We start from the raw sequence: 20,694 nt of genomic DNA on the forward strand, positions 1-20,694 counted from the left end.
TGGTGTGTGTGCTTGTAGACAAAAGATACAAAGCGAAATACGGCGTACAGAATATTTATTCTGTGCACACGTCTTTTCTTTTGCATCTGTGTATAGTTGCTGATTTGCTGAAGACATTCACATTTTCAGTGTGAAAATGATGTCTCATGCTCCCTGAACCACTCTTTCACAATCTGAGCCCCATGAATCCTGGCATTGTCATCTTGGAATATGATCCATTGACGGAATAACCTGGTCATTCAGTATATTCAGGTAGTCAGCTGACCTCATTCTTTGGACACATAATGTTGCTGAACCTAGACCTGAGCAACTGCAGCAACCCCAGATCATAGCACTGCCCCCACAGGCTTGTACAGTAGACACTAGGCATGATGGGTGCATCACTTCATCTGCCTCTCTTCTTACCCTGATGGTTCTCCACTGTCCTTCCAGTTTTTAATAATGCCTTGGACAGTTCTTAACCCAGTTTTAGTAGTTTCTACAATCTCCTTAGATGTTTTCTCTGCTTGATGCATGCCAATGATTTGACCCTTCTCAAACAGACTAACATCTTTTCCACGACCACAGGATGTGTCTTTAGACGTGGTTGTTTAAGAAACGAGAAGCTACTCATTACATCAGTTGGGGTTAAATAACTTGTTGTCAGCTGAAAGATAATCACCCATGCAGTAATTATCCAATAGGAGGCTCCTACCTGTTTGCTTAGTTAAATCCAGGCGGTGACTCTTATTTTGGGGGCAGACAGTGTATATTGTCGTGTAGCTGGCACCACTGACCTCATTGCATGTAATCAGGGCATGAACCTTTGTATTTCTAAGAGGCAGCACCCTACAGAGAACACTTAGATGGAAATTCAGATCAAATCTCAGTATGAAGATGAGTTTGTGTCGTTTATACGCCATTATCTACAATAATATTTCTATTTTTCTTTTTTTAAATGAGCAGAATGATCTGCCAGTAGAAGACTTTTTAACACAGGTAAATAAATCTAGCCTCAAAGAACCCACAAATGTCTCCAAACTAGTGTTTTAAGGCTCATTAAGATCATTCAGGAACAATGTTTTGCCTTGATTTCAGATATTTCATCTTGTTTTTTGCAGCGTAGCTCTGTGACAGGTGCTGCACTGCGTAAACTTTACTAGGTGGGCGTAGCACAAACGTCCACCCTGCACATCCTCTAAGGAAAATGATGCCACTGCACAGAACCTAATTATACTTCTATTGGAAGAAGGGAAAGTATTACCTGCAGACTTTTTAATCAGGCTTAGCAGTTAGCCGAATTTCCATCTTATTAGATATATTTGTAACCTGCTCCCACTGCTGAGCTTGTCCACTTTTGGAAATTACTTCCCCCTAAAAATAAATCGTCCTTGCAAGGTTAAAAAAAAAAAAAAAAACACATCTCAGCCGGTAAACCTTCATATCTGAAAAGCCAGGCCTCTTTGCCTCCTCGTACCTGCGCGGCTCGTCCCTCCAGCCTTGAGGCCGGATGGCGAACAGGGCCTTGGGCAGCCCCTCCAGGCCCAGCCCGGACAGGGCCGGCCCCACGGCAAACCACATGTGACTGGGCCCCGCCTGACCCGCCGCCCAGGCCGCCCGGAAAACCAGCTCGGCCTCTTCCAGGGAGCAGTACAGGAGGCGGACCTGGAGGGAGAGGACGAGAGGGAGGAAGGGGATTAGTGCGAGGTAAAGGTGAATGGAGACACGAATGGAAAGGAAGCACGAGAAGAAGAAGAGGGAGAGACGAGGAGAAGACACAGCTGAGCAAGGATGAAAGATGAAGCGACTACAAAAACATACATTTCCTTCCCATTTATCACCCTCTTGGTTTCATGCTGCTTGGGCCCATAATGGCCGTTCATGTTCCTTTTAAAAATTATAGATTGCATTCATTTATACGTCAATATACTTGGTGCTCTTACACATTAATGCCTCTCTGTCTCTTTTTTTTTTATTTCCTGAACACACTGAGCTGCACTTGAAAAATGACGCCTCTTGGTCTGCTTGCATTTCCCCTTCATACATTATTAAAGAGAGGGAATTAGATGGTGGGGGCAAGATTAAAAAGACAAAGCGAGGGAGGAAAAAAAACAACATGAAACTGAAGGAGGAACGAGGCTCTGGTGGTTGATACCGAGGATGCACCAGATGATTACTCAGAGGAAGCACTTGAGGAAAATGCGTGGCACAGTTTTGCAAGACGATTGAAAAACTAAATGGTCAAAACTGAATAGTAAAACGTTTTCCCGTCGCGCGGTGATGGCAGCAGGCGTGTGGAACCTGTCACATGCTGCACATTCACCGCCGTTACTGGCGTCAGAGAGGATGGCGAGATGACGCCGATGCCTCCTACGTCGGCTGAAAGCGGATGGAACGGAGGTCGGCATGATGTCCACGAGAAAAAAAAAAAAAACACCCGACCCCCCTCCGTCACTCCCGTCCTCTCAGCAGCCTGCGTTTACACTCAGACCTCCTTACATCCTGATCTTCCTGAGTCTCGTCACTCTCTAAAACGTTTCCTCGTCGTTTGAGACCATTTCCTCCGCTTTCCCCTCAGAAACGGTTGTAATTTGTTATAATTTGGCGCCATCAATCACTTCCACCCGGCGCAGGTGTCTCGTTTTTCAAAAGCGTTGGACATCTCATTTGGGAAGAAAACATTTCATTTGGATCCCAGTGGGTCGTCAGATTTTATCGTTTCGGAGCTTAACCGCATCCAGTCAGGGATGAAAGAAGTCCCTCTTTACAAAACACTGCATATCCAGGCCTGTTCCCAGTGACGGGTCTTTTAGTTTGTATTTTAACAAGTGAAAAAGTTTTATTTTTATTAATTGTTTTTGCAGATACGAGCAGAAGTCGAGCGTAATACCTGAATAACTCACCTGGTAACTAATAAATTCAACATTCAATAAATTATCCAGAATGAAAACAACCGTCATATAATTTATCTAATAAATTTGTAAATGATTTATAATATTGAACATACGCAACAGATCACATAGCTGGTGTTGGTGTGATCGAAGAAGGGTCAAAAGAGGCAAGTTTGGTTCATAAAACTTAATGTTTTGGTGCTAAACCCAAGATGCTCAATAGATGACACGTTACAAAGAGCAATAAAGGTATGAAATGGTCGACACTTCCTGTTTCTAATTGGGGGAATCTGTTAGAAAAGGAAAAAGAACAACAAAAAAAAAAAAATAAACGACCCACCAGAAGGTCTGATCTGTCCCACGGGACGAATTTGCAAAGTGGGAGAATTACATAGAAGATATTAACTGCAATTTTTCAGTAAAATTGGCACCTATTTCTAACTGGGCCTCTAAGAGTCGGGCTCTTTTAGTAAGAAATGTGAACATAACACAACACCAAGACCCAGAAGTTATTTTTCTTAAGATTTTCTAGGTTGTTCCTAAAATGTTCTGTAAAAGGACAGCTCATTAAATGTTGACATTGCCAATGGACTTGTTCTTCTTCACATGTGGCCCCCAAACTAAGATGAGTTTGAACCCCCTGGACCAGAGCCTCACTGTTGTTTTATGTCTGCAACTCTGACTAAAACAATGCAACCCCTAGTGGACAAATAAGGAATAGGTTCCATTTTTTTTGGGGGGGGGGGGGCGTAAACTAGCCGAGCAGCGGTGGTTAGATGCATCTTTGCTAGCTCTGGTTACTTTCAAACGCCGCCTGAAATGTGTTTATACTCCGGAGCGTTCACATATCGATCATCTGGTCAGACTGAAAATCTCGTTCACTTATTGTTGGATTGTTTCTGATTTAAATCACATTTAAATGTCCGGACCGGATTGATTTCAGAGCAGCTGAGGGCGGCAAACGCAAACACACGGGACGCTTGGCTGGATCTTAATCACTGCAACGACCTGGGAAGATGATGCAGTCGCTTCCCGAGGAGGAGTCTCTGCTGCCGCGCTGCTCTGCTTGTCGTGCATCTGCTCTTCTCTAATGATAAACTTAAGTGAAGCGGGCATGTAGAGGGAAACAACATCACACCTGCAGCCTCACCGGTCGTAACACAGAGACACAAATCATCAGCTGATGACTGCGCTGGGCTAATTGGTGAGGGCAGGCTTTGAAGTGAAATAAATGGCCCGTGCAGAACTGCAGCCTCCCCAGTGCTTCAGAGATCACGCATTAAAGTCACAGAAGATTAGTAATTTTGCATTAGCTGCAATACAGGGTTGGAGGTTGGTGAGGCATAAAGGGGACGAAGGATTCTTTGGGGGTGGGGCACTGGAGGCCAATTCTAAATTTCAGGTGTAAATTAGATGCAGATTGTTCACATCCAGATACGGTCCGCTTATGAGGCATGCTGATGTAGGATGAAGGAGGTAGAGAGGGAAAAGAAGAAGAAGAAGAGATGAATCAAATCTAATCACTGATTCCAGCGTGGAGTGGGACTGTGCGTCTCTTCTTGTCCGAGTCACCAGTACCAGTCAGAACTAAACCCGCGCCCTCGATGCATCAGAGCCCTCTTTGGTTTTCTATCAAAAGGAAGACGTGTCAGGAGAGGTTTATGCAAAAGTTCATCTGCAGCTCCACTGGCTGCATCTGAAAAGAGCGACGGCGCACGGCGATAAAAAGCAGCGTCATTGTACAGTGGAGGATGAATTACTGTAGAGTCTGCAAAGATTCCTGGCTGAGGATGAAACACGGCTCCAGGGTTTGTGTACCCAGAAATAGAATGTAGGTTAGAGTTATTCATAGCGAATGCCTAAAAAGACATTAACATGCATTTATGCAGTTTCAGATTCATGATTTTAAATCTTGAGATATAAATGTGAAAGCACCCGGTTAGATTTCGTTCTTTTTATTTATAGATTTTTAGGTAAACTCGGAAAGAAGGAATTTCCTTGTACGGTTAAAAGTGCAGGTTTTTTTATTTTTTTTACTTTGCATAGGACAATAAACGTCTTTGACGCCTATATTTTGTTCTGATTCAGGGAGTAATTGATGCAATACAGTGTTGCATTTAACCTTGGTTTGGGTCGTGTTCACAGGGAAATCCAGACCAACTTCTGACACAGCTTCAAGACTAAAGGCTCATTTAAGGTTCTGCAGGACATAGACACCGTAACCTACGTACGTAGCCTACGCCGGCATGAGCCATTTATACTCGTCAGACTGGCTCGCTATGTAAAAACGCCACCCAAATGTTGGTGCTGTGTCTTTTTTTGAGGGTTTTGTCGGGTTCATTTTTGTTTCTACTTCCTGCTTCACTTTCAACAATGACGACTGAAACTTTTGCCGAAATTTTGCAGAAGACGACTCGTACAAATGTTTGTATCTCTGAACCTCCTCAGTTAACCTTTCCTCCATGTGTTCCATCTTTATTGATCCAAAACAAATTAATTCAAAACATGCAGAGATGGAGAAGCAGCTGGAAATACTAAAGCGGAAACACGGTACTACCAAGCGGACCAATCACAGCTCTTGCGGTCTGCGTTGTCGTGATGCGTAGTTACATTTCTGGGGAGGTGCACGTCAGGTTAGAGCACTAGGGTCAAATTGATGCAGAAGCCTAAACCGCCTAGAAGTTATTGCAAATAGTTTCGTGACTGGTCCTTATTTTGCAGGAAATCAAGAAATAATCAGATTGAAACGAGAGCACAGGCAGCAAGTGTGGGTAGTTGGTAGTTTTATCGGTCCCACTACAAACGGACCGCTCAAGCAAGTGCAGTCAGGTTGAGACCACCCTCTCTAACCTGACTTAGCTCGGTTCACTTGTTCTGAGTGTGATTTACTTTGTGTTCACACCTGAAACGAATCAACCTGAGGGATAAACACTCTCATTTGAGGAGCAACAACCTAAGTGTGAAAGCAGACTTGGCTCCAACTTGAACGATTCACACTTTTTTAAGAGTTCGTCCAGTACATCAGTAAACCATGCTGGGTTTGTTGGGTCTTTAGCTTCTTTAAACTCTTAACTTTTCTCTGACACCATGCTCTTGTTCTCTGGTCATTTGTTTCACCACGATTTCAAACACAGACCGGTCATGATGCAACCCTCCCTGCAGGTTTTGCTTGTACAGAATAGTCACGCCAGCACCTTGCTTCCCCTGCACTGACTGCATCCATCACAGCTGTCTTCAATGTTTTTATTCACAGACCAGCTCCTGCAAACACAAGATTCTGATGAATATCGACATGAAGTATAACCTGAGGTCCTACTGCACATGTAATCAGACCTGTATATGAGTGGTCCTAATTAAAATAAAAAAGTACAGCACAGAACAGATCTGAGCCGTACATGAAGAGGAAAAAGCTGATTTGGGACGCTTTGCCTGCAGTCTGATCGTAGCCTAAGGCTGCTTCTAGAGCATGCTGGCCCTTAAGGAAGGGAGCTAAATGCAGAAGCAATAAAGTACTTTTTGTGAAGGACACGTACTCGTATATTACTGTTGAATATATCAGATGTAGATGGATGACACCGACCCTGGGAAGCAGATCTTTGGCGACGATCCAGAAACCTACCCCATGCATCACGGTCCACTTCATGTTTGGTATTGTTACCGAAGAGGTGCATTTAATAATAGTTCAGCAGCCGCAGCAGTTGTTGTTGTTTTTGTGCTCAGCTGACAAATGGGTTTTAGTGTCAGCGTGTTTAAGGGTAGTTTACAGGACCACCTGACATCCCACCACATGTCGTAACCTTTGAAGTTTACGAAATGATTCCGACACCTCTCGATGGTTAAAGCTTAAAAAAATACAAATACTTTAAATCAACAAATCTCCCTTGTGCCTCCAAAAGTAGACAAAGAGAACCCAATCTAAATGTTCTCGACTGAGGAACGGACTAAAATTCCTCCAAGCCGCTGTAGACGACAGATCAGCAGTTGCCGTTTAATGATGTTTAGTTGCTGCACAAGAAGGTCACACCTGATACTGAAGACAAGGATGCACATACCTTTGCAACTCACAGATACACCGATCAGGCATAACATTATGACCACCTTCCTAATATTGTGTAGGTCTCCCTTGTGGTGACTCATCAGAGAATGGACATGGGCCTTCTGAGGGTGTCCTGTGGTGTTAGTGGGGGGTCTTTGAGGGGAGGGGCCTCTGTGGATCATCCCGCAGATACTTGATCAGTTTGGGATCTAGTGGATTTGGAGGCCAGGTCAACACCTTGTGCTGTTCTTCATGTTGTTTTTTTTTAGTTGTTCCTAAAGTGTTTTTGTGTGTCTGTCTGTGTCAGGCTGCATCCTGCTGGGGATGGCTGCTGCCATCAAGGAGTGTCATTGCTATGGGGTGGGGGTGCCTGGTCTGGTCTAGGTGGGTGCTACATGTCTAAGTAACATCCACACCAATGAATGCCAGGTCCAGAAGTTTCCCAGCAGAACATTGAACTGTCACAAGATGCTTTAAATGTTATTCACTTCTGCCCTGCGATGGACTGGCGACCTGTCCAGGGTGTACCCCTGCCTCTCGCCCGATGACAGCTGGGATAGGCTCCAGCAGACCCCCGTGACCCTTAACAGGACTAAACGGGTATAGAAAATGAATGAATGAATGCTATTCACTTCTCCTGTCAGTGGTCATAATGTTGTGGCTGATTGGTGTAAGATCCACCAACCTGCAGATTGTACAGTCTCATCTTTCAAATCTCTAACTGTGTGTCTAAATGTGTACATGCGGTCATTCACTTCCTCACATCTCTTGCGTTACGTTACATCATGATCACTCTGACCCTTTCCCTTTTGGTCCACTCTGTATTTCTTTCTTTCTCCCTTTCACTGGGTTCATTTTGACAAAAGTCATTTAAGCTGACAAGGGTAAAAAAAAAAATAAAAAGAGAGAGCAAAGAGAGCATTTGAATAAAATGGGTTTGGCATGAAAGAGATTTTGCTCGTGTACAAAGATGAAGGCTGAGAAGCAGAAAGAAAAAAGATCCTTCAGCACAGAGAGACTCTGTCCTTACAACCAGACGTGTCAGACCACAGCTAAGCTCGTCCCAGATGACGTCCGTTCTGCCTCCATCGTCCTTTTTCTTCTGGGTTTTTGTTAATTCTGTCCCCCCCCCCCCCTCCCCCGTTAAGCAGCGGTCTCTCTTCATTCATAACCTTCCATGTTGTTAAAGGTCAGGAAACGATTCTTGGCAGAGGATGACTAGAATTTCTGAAAATCTTTATTTCAAGCTGTGCTCAACAAGACCCCAGAGCTTTCTAATATTTAGCTTAAAATAAGTTGGTGGGGATGGAAGCTTCTCCAGCTGAAGGCTGCAGTGAGGTATTGGCATGATGGGTCTCTAAGATTTAAGTCTTGAGAGCAACCTAACTTTGCTCCTGAAACGTAGTCCTCAAATGTCTTGGTATTTTCTGACCTGCCACAAAAACCACTATAAATGACAACATCAATAACCTCAGTATTTTTTTTATCAGTCAGCAGTTTTCAGAGTAGCAAAGAGGATTTTATATCTGGAAGCTCAGATGTGCCACAAAGGGAAAGTCTGGAGCTCTGTAAAAGATCAGTGACACCAAAACTGATCGATGTACGTGGACAGTAAGGAGGTCTGAGTGAGATTTAGGTGGATTAACTTTTGATTCCTGCAAAGCCCACCTCTTGTTCTCCCTCTTTTACCTCAGAAATTGCTTCAATGTAAAACAAATCCAACATGGAAAGCTGGTCTGGAGTCGCTCCATTAGGAACTGATTCTGCTCGGGCAAAGATCTGCCACGCCAATCAAATTGTTTGGGAGGACTTTATGTGCAATGGAGTTGCTTAAATCGTTTTTAATTGGCTGCAGGACTGTCCAGTTGCATGCAGAGATATTTTTTTTGTGTCCGTTTCGGTTGAAAGATTCCTCATCCTCATAATGAAATCTAAAAAGTTCAGTTTTGTAAGCACACAGCCGCGTGCATTGATTTTATGTCATGCGATTCTTGTAAATAATATAAATACCTGCAACAAAAAGCCCCTCAGTCAAAGCTACAAGCAAACACGGAGCAGAACGAGAATATCGAGCTGCAGCAGTAAAATGATGCGGTTCCACCACAAACTTCCCGAGTCTGCGTGATGGTGTGTGAGCACAGCCTGGCCCCGGGGACGTCGGTGTAATAAATAAATAGCGTGTCTTCAGTCAACCTTTAATACTTTGACTGCGAGCGGCGGGTCAGTTTAAAAACAAAGGGATGCAGCGGCTCTCTTTAAAAGCCTTCCCTCTGGTTAAAACACAAGAAGAAGAAACTTCTATTGTAATGTCGTCACTGAAGGTGTAAAGCCAGGAACATTCCTGCAAATATATTGATCTGACAAAAGCTGATCAACTAGACATCGAGGTCTTAAGAGACAGAGTGAAAATGAACTGACACAGTAAAAAGGAGAAAAGAAATGTATCGTTAACTACATTTAACTGTCTCTGTGTCAGAATAACACACGTTTGGATTGAACATAACTACTTGTTGTTAAACTGTATTAGCATAAAGCATTAACTGTCACTCTTCTTTCATTGGCTAAGGGCCACAACAAAACAAGAGCTTCAAACACCAAACCATACAAGGTTTCCTTTGTCTTGAGTTGCACCTTGGCTTGTTGAACAAACTAATGATCTTATAGGTGGTTTAGGTTTCTGCGTCAATTTGACGTCGTAGCTCCAGCGACAGCCCAGACCCTACGTAGACTCTAACGCCGTAGCCTGACGTGCACCTCCCCAGAAATGTAACTACGCATCACGGCGATGCAGACTGCAAAAGGTGTGATTGGTCCGCTTGGTAGCAGCGTGTTTCTGCTTTACTATTTTCCACCTGCTTGTCCAAATTTGCAATTTTAGAATTGACTGTCTTGGATCTATAAAGATGGAACACATGGAGGAAAGGTTAACTGAGGAGGTTCGGAGATACAAACATCTGTATGACTCGTCTTTGGTGAAAGTTTCAGTCGTCATTGTTGAAAGTGAAGCAGGAAGTAGAAACAAAAATTAATCCGACTGGCAAAAAAGACACAGCGCCCACTAGTGTTTGGGTGGCGTTTTTACAGAGCAGCCAGACTGACGAGTGCACAAGTATAAAAGGTTTGCACCGGCGTAGGCTACGTACGTAAGTTACAGCGTCTATGTCCCGCAGTACCTTAAATGAGCCTTTAAGTACTAACTTGGGTTAAGTTCAGTGTCAATACTGGCCTATTGACTGAAGACCAGCAGAGGAAGGGGTGAAATAGCGCCCTCCTCAGACAGAACCAAGCGGCAACAAGTGACAGTGGACAGTCAGACCAAGGATTCAACTGCAACCGGATGAGTGTTGACTGAATCTGACTTATCAGCTGAAGTATTGATGCATGAGGAGACAATGTTTCTTACTCTAAGCAGAGAAAATGCACACCGACACACGTGAAGACTTTTTGCAAACCCATGTGTGGATTTAACCATGAATTTTAAGATCTATAACATTTCTATTTGCTTTTTGTGTTGACTTTCAAGAATTCATGATTTTAGCTTTTACTAGTTATCCCTTCACTTATTTTTGATTTGCATTTGCAAAGGCTACACAAAACTGCACACCACAGTAAGTGCTATCTTTTAAGTATTATGCATATACTGCTGTTTTGTTGATTCTAAATCCTGGAAGGAATGTTGATGGAGAAGGAAGGGTACGTCAAAAGGGCTATAAATATTCTGTGAATGAAACCGTCTTGGGTTCTGTTTCAATAAGCATCATTTTATCCGACAAGTTAAGAGTGTGACACTATTTCACTACCACAACAGGCCAGACACATTTTTATTTTATTTCTCCATTATCAAAAGTTACCAGAGTATATTTTCCCTTCCTGACCACAGACTTAGAAAGTTGTGACTTTCAAGGTGACGCTCCCAGGTGCAAGCAGCAGGTCATGGTAACAATGGAGGAAAGGATCGTTTTTTAAACTTGTGATTCATGCTTCACCATCTGTTTCCTTCAAGCCTCGTGGAGGCTTTACAGATGTCTGCTACCTGAGCCTCGGGCTACAGAAGAAGTCATTTCAAGGTAGACAGCTTATCAAGATGAGTGGCAGGTTTTGCAAACACGCCGATGTCTTCAGGCAGAAGCTGAATATTGTAGCTCAACTTCACATGAGGGGAATTATATTTACCCTTATGTGCACTTTAGAAAATAGCAAAGAAATAAACACCTCCTCACCTGGGCTTCGTTGTCTTTGAGCAGCCGCTTGGCTCTGGCCCCGCCGGGGTCGTCCGTCACGTTGAGAATCACCACACTCTTCTTTTCCCAGCCGATGAAAGAACCGTCCGTCATGCCCTCCACCATGGCCAGGAAGTCCTCGTAGCCGTGGTAACGGGTGGTGACAACGGAGAAGGAGGTCCAGTCGTACTCTTCGAGCACCTCGAAGATGACCTCGAGCTGGAGCGAGGTGGAGCAGGTGAACTGGAGGTAGATCGAGCCGCTCTCCTGAAGGTGAGTAGAGATACTCCATGAGGCACAGGGGTTCACTTAGTACGAAGAACACTTATGTTTGACAAGACAGGGTGGTAACACGTTGCTGTTAGGGTAAAAAACCAACATAGACCTGGAGACAGAGAGTTAAAACACAATGTTAAAACAATGATGTAGGAAGATTTTGGCCTCTACTTGGTCCTGAAGTCTTTACACAGCAGGCTTTAAAGCTTTCTCCAGGAAAGAACCAAAAGTATAAATTTATGGAGAGATATTTGGGATGAACAACAGGCCCACAACCCATCAACAAACATACATACATGTAGTCATCATCAGCACAATAACAGGAAACATGTTTTAGTAGGTCTCCCTTGTGCCTCCAAAACAGTTGTGACTCATCAGAGAATGGACATGGGCCTTCTGAGGGTGTCCTGTGGTGTCTTTGAGGGGAGGGGCCTCTGTGGATCATCCCACAGATACTTGATCAGTTTGGGATCTAGTGAATTTGGAGGCCAGGTCAACACCTTGTGCTGTTCTTCATGTTTTTTTTGAGTTGTTCCTAAACCCTTTTCGCTGCTGCCATCAAGGAGTGTCATTGCTATGGGGTGGGGGTGTCTGGTCTGGTCTAGGTGGGTGCTACATGTCTAAGGAACATCCACACCAATGAATGCCAATGAAGGTCCAGAAGTTTCCCAGCAGAACATTGAACTGTCACAAGATGGTCAATGTTCTTCACGTCTCCCTTCATAATCTTATGGCTGATGGGTGTATGTCTCCAACTTTGGTTCCTCATACTAGATTCAGCATGCTGATAACAGGCTTTCAGTGTTGTGTGGAATCTGGATGATATTTTCTTTACAAGTTGAAGAAGAGCTAGCTCCGTTCATACACTTAGAATATTTTCTAAATGGTTGTTCCACTTGGAAACTTTTGACGTGGGAAATATACAAGGACGTTACCTCGGCAACCAGAGACTGGAATGTCCACTACAGAAAAAACCAACGGCTGATGAGAAAATGACTGACGTCCACTGTAACCTGCTTAACGGTCTTCACTGTAGTCCAGGGACACTTGGACTTGTGAGTGCACACTGTATACAGCAGCCGTCTAAGCTAGTTCCTACTGTTTTAATCTGGTTCAGCTCCTTTCTTTGCCTTGTGACTGACTGGGAAGGAAATACAGTATGTCTGTCACAAAACGTCCCTCACTTCTGAATAAGAAGACAACGATGGCCTCTCTCTCTGCTGCTCCAGTCACATTTAATCTGGATGTTTGAGCCACTGACTGAAGGGGAATTGACTTTTCCCACAGTTGGAAGTAGAGCAACGTATCAGGATGGGAACATCTCAGATTCAGACTCAGATGTGTTTAAATGAGTCGTCAAGGCGCTGCGTCTCTGAGCGCGTGTGGATGATCAAAGAGGAAACTTCTGGGAGCGCCGTTCCACCCTCCCGCGCCGACAGGGCTCACCCCGGGCGACGCTGCACCGAACTGGGTCAAATATCAAACCAGCAGCGGGATCATACGCCAGCTCGTCCTCAACCCAGCTGAGCGGGGGGGGGGGGGGGGGGGGGGGGCGGGCGAGCTCTGGCTGAGCGGTGCTGCTGTGGCATGAAACATAAATCAAAATCCCGCGTCCCCCTCGGAAGCCGGAGCTAAAATAATACACTCCACTAGCGCTCTTGTCATGTGAGCACTCACCAGGAACACTGAATGACTGACGCCGTGTCCCAAGTCACAGTTTTAGGAGCACTATTGACGCAAGCTTGATTTATTCTTGACGTGTTATCAGGAAACACGCATGACACAGCATCCCAGAGGCAATTAGGAACTGATTAGAGTTTAATATGAGACACAAGTTATTTTTCTTAAACACCATCTCCAACCCTGAATGTCCAGAGTAGAAGACGACAACCAAGATGTCTCCACATCTCCAATGTTGCTGGAAAGGATTCTGGCTCCTTTCAAAGAAGAGAAGGAAGGAGGAGGAGGAAGAAGACAAGAAAAGAAAGATTTTTCCCTCCGTCTATGAAGATGAACAAGATGTTTTCTTTTTTTAGCCATGCTGTCCTCCTGGATTCAGGTCTTGTTCATCTTTAATATATTGAGAAGATGTTTTCCCTTCATGTTTGTCCTGAATGTCTAGAATAGAAGATGAACCAAGATGTCTGCACATCTCCACGTCTCTGTCCACATTGATTCCATCTTGGTTCATCTTTTTTTTCTACCTCCATGTTTCTGTCCCTCCTGGAAACTCCTCAACCTGATGTTTACCCCACGTGGAGCAGACATGCTCAGAGAGGATGGATTTATTCCAATAACCAGAGAGAAACAAGCACATCAAGAGTCTACATGGTTATCAGGGGATCAGGTATTCCTATTGAACCGAGACTTAATGATCCCCAAGGAGAAGTTTAGGTGATAAATGTAAGCTTGGTGTACCAAGTGGGGGCGGCACAGTGGCGTGGTGGTTAGCACTGAAGCCTCACAGCAAGAAGGTTCTGGGTTCTAATCCATCATGGGCCGACTGGTTCCTTTCTGTGTAAAGTCTGCATGTTCTCCCTGTGTCTGCGTAGGTTCTCTCCAGGTTCTCCAGCTTCCTCCCACCGTCCAAAGACATGCTGGTTAGGTTCATTGGTGATTCTAAATTTGGTTGGCCGTCTCTTTGTGTTAGCCCTGTGATAGACTGGAGACCTGTCCAGGGTGGACCCCACCTCTCGCCCCAATGACAGCTGGGATAGGCTTCAGACCCCCTGCCACCCTTCACAGGACAAGCGGTTACAGAAGATGAATGAATGTACCAAGATTGAAAAACCAGCGAAAGTTAAATAAGTGGAGTTAAGTGAAAAACCAATGTTTATGTGGGGGAGGTTGAAGATACACTATGGACATCATGAATATCAACAGGATTATAGCTCTTAAAAAAACACATTTTGCACAGAAATGACATTATGAGTAAGAAAAACACCTGAGATATAGTGTACGTGTATTGAATATGAGAAAAAACCCAGATTATCAAAGGTTTTCAGCAGCTCTCTCAATCTTATTAATAATTCCTTCTGATGGGGCCGGTCTGCTGTGATTGAGGCCGTTTTATTCTGTACTCACATGAACGTAGAGAGTCTATAGATAAGATTATTAGCTTGTAAAGACACAAATTAAGCTTTGCACACATCCATCATCTCATATTTAATCACGTGGGGTTCTAGAAATGTACTTAAAGAGGCTTCGCTGAGTCTAACAAGTGTAAAAGTAGTTCAGTACCCGGCGCTGGTTCAAAGAGAGCTCACCTCCGACGATAAACAAAAGCTGCTTTTGATGGAGAATACTTTCAGACGCTGACAGTTCAGCACCGAGCCGAGTGCGTCGCATCAATCCAAGCTGAAGTTGGATCCGTGTAAAAAGATCCCAATAACCACATCACTCTGTCAACGTGAGCCACTAAAAAACAAACTGGCCCACTTACTCAATATCACACCTGTCATGTTGAGCCGCTCCGTTAGCGTGATCTGGTTACCAGTCACGGCCGGCGGGAAAAATCATCTTGCCACATGCACGGATGAGTCGTTGGAGAGCTGACATCCGTTAATTAGTCTGTGGCCAGAGTCTGAAGAGACTTTACTGCCAAGAACATGACAAGGAATTAATCTGGGTGTTTTTTGTTTTTTTTTCCATATTTGTGCAGATTTATTTAAAAGACATGAAGACATATGGAAAATGTACAAATAACGGGCATCGTTTTAAACGAACTGTCACAGATGAACAGATTCACAAATATAACTCTGATTCTAATCGATGGACCTCACTTCTAATGCACCTCTCCTCAGCTGAAATTCTGAGCGGCGTGTTTTTTCTGTTTTTGTTTCGTCTCCTGAAACATTTAGCGTTTAGAAAATAGCTGCATCTTCTGGAGACTCCAGGCTGATGGAGATCACAGATTTTTTTTCCCCCCGGCACAAATCTCTGCTCTTGGGACTACGACTGTCATTCAGAATCTTGCTCTTATGCAAAGAAGTTACACTTTGTACACGTGGTGTAAAGAGATTTCTACCACTGGCACATACATCAATCTGCCACAACTTTAAAACCACTGACAGTAGAAGTGAATGACATCGACCATCTTGTGACAGTTCAATGTTGTGCTGGGAAACTTCTGGACCTGGCATTCATTGGTGTGGATGTTACTTAGACATGTAGCACCCACCTAGACCAGACCAGGCACCCCCACCCCATAGCAATGACACTCCTTGATGGCAGCAGCCATCCCCAGCAGGATGCAGCCTGACACAGACACACACACAAAAACACTTTAGGAACAACTAAAAAAAACATGAAGAACAGCACAAGGTGTTGACCTGGCCTCCAAATTCACTAGATCCCAAACTGATCAAGTATCTGTGGGATGATCCACAGAGGCCCCTCCCCTCAAAGCCCCCCCCCCACTAACACCACAGGACACCCTCAGAAGGCCCATGTCCATTCTCTGATGAGTCAACACAAGGGAGACCTGCACGATATTAGGAAGGTGGTCATAATGTTACGCCTGATTGGTGTATCTTTGAGTTGCAAAGGTATGTGGCCCACCTTGTGCAGCAATAACAGCAACTAAACATCATTAAACGGTAACTGCTGATCTGTCGTCTACAGCGGCTTGCAGGAATAGGAATTTTTAGTCCATTCTTCAGTCCAGAACATTTTGACTTGGTTCTCTTTGTCTACTTTTGGAGGCACAAAGGAGACCTACACGATATTACAACAATCATAATGGTCATAATGTTATGGCTGATTGGTGTAAACATAAAGGTATCCTGCTAGTCTTAAAGCTCTCATTGATGTATTTATATTAGCAACGGATCAAACGACACAGTCTGCAAAGACGTATCTGAAAGTTAAACTCTTACTTTGTTTTAACTTGTTTGTTTTCTGCGTCAGTCTCACTTTTCTCTGATTAAACTCGTCTCCGGCCGCAACAGGCAGCCAGCAGATAGCTTCATTAAACCAAATTAAACACTACCTGCCCAGAGTTGAAGGCTGGCTGTGCAAACTTAGAGCAGCACGTAGCGGCTACACAGCCAGATGTTTCCCTGCTGCTCCAGACAAAGCCAGAGCGACAACTAGAGCGTGACCACTGGATCTATACTCAGAAAATGACGCTTTAAATTTGAAAGCAATGCCTTACTATATATAAGCTGTATTAAATTATTAATTACACATTAAAAACCAGCTTGCTCAGTCAATAATAACTTTCCCACAAGTGAAGCAGCTGAATTCTACTGACAGTTTGACAATGTAAAGTCAATACTGGACAGATCTGACAGAAGTTTAGTAAACCTTCAGCTAATGGATGGCGTCAGAAGAGTGCCTTGAAGCAGCTGGCATCTGCCAATAATACCCTGTTTGAGTTCCTCTGGACAAGTGGTGGAAAGTTTGGAACAAAAAGACTTTGGAGGAAAACCATCTGGTCAATGTCAGACCTTCTGATGAACGTAGGAATATATTTCTACACAGAAATGACATGGAAGCAAAAATTACACCAAGTAAAAGTGCATGTGAAGAATGCATTGTATTCTCTAACTCTTGCAAAACATTTCTAATCTGAATTTAAAAGGAGGAAATCCCAGCTCTCCCTCCACCGAACACAAACTCTTCCTCCACTCATTATTTCTTACAGTCTGCGTTTCATCTTCTGAGCCGCGGCCCTCGGTTCGGTTCAGACGAAATTAACCGGGGCCGGTGACGCAACGCCGAGTAAGCATCCTTACCTGTGGCTCCCGTCCCAGGCTGGCCCCTCCCCCGACGGCGACCACCGGGACCCCCGTCTGGGCGGAGACGAACTCCAGCATCGGGGCCAGGGGGGCGCGGTTCGGCGGCGGCGGCCTCTCCTCCTCAAACACCAGACCCTGTGAGAGCACGGCACAGGTCGCTCAGTGATCAAACCCGAGGAGTTACATCACCCTCAACATGCTCAGCGTCTCAGACTCTTATTTCACCGGCTGCTGCTGCTGTAATCTGCAAATCGTGAGAATAAATTAACGGCTGAACAAGTGAGCAAAACATAGCAGGACAAAGGAGACGTTCACATTCACAGTATTAGAGATAACGGCTCCTACTCCTTTAAAGACCTGCTAACAGAAATCTGGAGAACTGGAGAAAATGAATCTGATTGAATGAAGTTATGAGACAAGGTTTTTTAATTATTACAATTATTATTATTATTTTTTTGAATGGGTCCGCTTTGGTGAAATCAATGAGAGATACGATCGGAGTTAAGTCTCTGCAGAGGACTGGCAGCCTGTCAGGAGAACAGTGCATGATGTACCCGGGCAGCTTAAGCTGTGCAACAGATATATAGAGCTTACTAACAGGTGTGGCTGATGCATATATACACTGATCAGGCATATCATTATGACCACCTTCCTAATATTGTGCAGGTCTCCCTTGTGGTGACTCATCAGAGAATGGACATGGGCCTTCTGAGGGTGTCCTGTGGTGTCTGGCAAAAGAATGTTGTTAGCTGGGGATGGCTGCTGCCATCAAGGAGTGTCATTGCTATGGGGTGGGGGTGCCTGGTCTGGTCTAGGTGGGTGCTACATAGTTAAGTAACATCCACACCAATGAATGCCAGGTCCAGAAGTTTCCCAGCAGAACAGTGAATTATCACAAGATGGTTATTTACTTCTCCTGTCAGTGGTCATAATGTTGTGGCTGATGGGTGTATATCTTATGGCTGATCAGTGTTCATGCTGAACTACTGCTGCAAAGTAGCACGGTTTTTGAGTTGAGTTCTTAGCCTGGAAGCCAGACAAACGTCCCCACCTATAATTTTTCTGTGGCGGAAAGTTGCAACTGATTGAGCTCCGGTAAAGATCCGCTGGGCTGATCAAATCGTTCGTGACGTCTTAGTGCAAAAGAGTAACAGTACATTTAGTTTATATTAATGTGGAGAAGTGACCTGTTTCTAGAGTCTGCTATCAAATGTGTTGTAAAAGTGAAATAACGCGTCTCAATCACTGTTAACTGTAGAGCAATCAAGGCTATTTGTCAAGAATACTTTAGGATTATAACCAAAGCAGAGGATGTATTTATTTATTTTTTTCCTCTGTTTCTGTTTAAACGTGGCCCCTATTGAGTCTTTCTTCACCAGGCCACAAAGTCGTGCCCTGTAATAATAATAATCTGAAACACGAGCTGCAGCCGGAGTGCCTTGATGGCTTAACGTCTGTTTTCTCGTAGAGGTACATCGGAGCAAATTGAAGTTAAGTGAAGCCGACAGCTCAGTTTTTTTAAAGGGAAGCATTTGATATACAAATGGGCTACTGTCAGGACCCGGGAATGAGATGACGAGTGTGACATAAAAGAGTTAATATCATGTTTGATCAAAGATGAGGCGACTCTTCTGTTCTGACGTGGAAATAGAAAAACGGAGCGGAGGAACGGATGCATGAGTGATGGATGAGAGGGTGCATTACCTCACAGGCAGCTCTCAGGTTGCAGATCTGCTCCCATCCACAACAGTCAGACACTATGAATGAATGAATGAGTGAGTGAGTGAGTGAAGAGACGAACAAACGGCACAATGACTAAACAAACAAACCAAACCGTGGCACGACCTCAATGACGAACGTACTATTCATCCAGAAAACTTTCCTGTGATAGAGTAGTTAGAGGACTCGTCTCTTTTTGCCGCTGTGCACCAGAATGAACACCTCTGATGAAAGACTGTCCAAAAAGGAGCCTGTTTCATTAGTTTAATTGGTTATTTCACTGTAATGAATCCTCATTAAATCCATTTAATCAAGAAAAAATCTTCCGTGATACGGAATCTTTGATAGAGAATAATAGAAATGATTAGCTGAATCATCCTATACGACACCCTGGGCATTTTCTTAACATCTTCAAGTTAATCTGACTTCTTAAACCTAGCAGGAACACGGTTTATTAGCGCTAGCACTGCTCTCTTCTTTGCATAAGTCATGCATGATGTCTGTGAAGGTTCTCAGTCATGAAGGTCATGGAACATCCAAAAAGTGTTTAAGAAAGGCAACTGGACTTGGAGAGTCCACCTACACCTGAAGGACAATGGACATGGAATCTTAGCCAGAGAAGACAGATGGTTTGAAAGAGGAGTAAAGCAAGACATCTATGTTGGACTGGAAAATTCTTCTCTGAACAGAATACAGTCCTAACTTCTGTCCCCATGAAGTTTCAACCCTGTTCACACCTTGAGACTGGAGCCTCTGACTGATAATGGTTCATTAGAGGAGCACCATTTGTAGGGAAAGAGGACGACAGGTAACTATCTAGCCGTTAACGGACACTAGTTGTACCAGTTTTTGTTCAGGAACAAGTCAAGCATGTTTCTGATGGTCTTCACCCACAGATGTTCCTATTTAAACCTCAACTTCCCACCAGTCCTTTAGAACTGAAGACAGATGAAGCGTCTTCTCAAGGAGAAGTCCAGTTGTCTTTCTTAAATGCTTTTTGGATAGGTTGTGCATGAGTTAAACAAAATGGCCCAAACATGTGCTCCATGTGGAGAGGTCAAAAAGTCCTCACTGCAGCAAGATGTTCTTCTAACAGAACAGGACGTACTCCGAGTTAGACGGGATAGTTTCTACTGTGTTTTGAATATTTTGAGGATGTTAAACTGATATTTACTCTATTCTATCGTGCCCTGGTGGGTTGTGTGTATGTGTCTACCTGCAGTGGTGTGGTGGCCAGCAGCTCACACAGCTGCAGCAGCAGAGTTCCCGGGCTGCTCTCGTTCACGGCCAGGTAGATGACGTTGGCCTGACCCGACGGCGTCATCACCGTCTCCCCCACCAGCGCCGCCAGCGACAGGTACGAGGAGGAGGAGAAAGAGGCCATCGCAGCCACTCCTGCTAATGAAGCTGTGTCCGTTACTCCCCTTCCTCCTCCTCCTCCTCCTCCTCCTCCTCCTCCACCTCCCGGGCCGTTTCCCAGACCGGGCCCCGGCTCGCTGACCCCCGCGCCTCCCACCACCGCCGTCTCCGGGAGCAGGGAGGAGCCCGAGTGGACCACGGCGATGTTGACGCCACCCGAGTCCCTCTCTCTCTCCCGAGGCCGGAGCAGCAGGGGGGGCGAGGGGCGCGCGGGCCCCGTGCAGGCCAGGACAGCCAATAGCAGTGAGAGGGCGGGCCTTGGGGCCACCATGGGGTAAAGGGAGGGCCAGTGGCAGCTGTCGGATGGGGTTTGTCAGGTGAGGCCGGGTGGGGTTTTGGGGGAATTTGGGGGCAGTGGGTGACGTCTCTTGGGGGGGAAGGAAGGAGGTGAGGCGGTGGGGAGGGGGGGTCGG

General features: G+C 44.8%; 1 protein-coding gene across 1 annotated transcript in view; it reads right to left on the minus strand.

Annotated features, from left to right (window-relative positions):
- The window catches only part of grin2da (glutamate receptor, ionotropic, N-methyl D-aspartate 2D, a), a gene marked incomplete at its 3' end in the record, with an annotated part of 143,125 nt that extends 122,888 nt beyond the window's left edge, over positions 1 to 20,237 (minus strand). The window contains exons 1-4 of the mRNA XM_084562579.1: positions 20,079 to 20,237; positions 17,141 to 17,278; positions 11,127 to 11,393; positions 1,457 to 1,644 (exon numbers count right to left, since the gene is read on the minus strand). Coding sequence (XP_084418705.1) covers positions 1,457 to 1,644; positions 11,127 to 11,393; positions 17,141 to 17,278; positions 20,079 to 20,186 — 701 coding nt within the window. The 5' untranslated portion in view covers positions 20,187 to 20,237. The remainder of the gene's footprint in view (positions 1 to 1,456; positions 1,645 to 11,126; positions 11,394 to 17,140; positions 17,279 to 20,078) is intronic.
- Positions 20,238 to 20,694: the final 457 nt, after the last annotated feature.

The sequence above is a fragment of the Chelon labrosus genome (genome assembly GCF_963514085.1).
Source record: "Chelon labrosus genome assembly, chromosome: 16".
Lineage (NCBI taxonomy): Eukaryota > Metazoa > Chordata > Actinopteri > Mugiliformes > Mugilidae > Chelon > Chelon labrosus.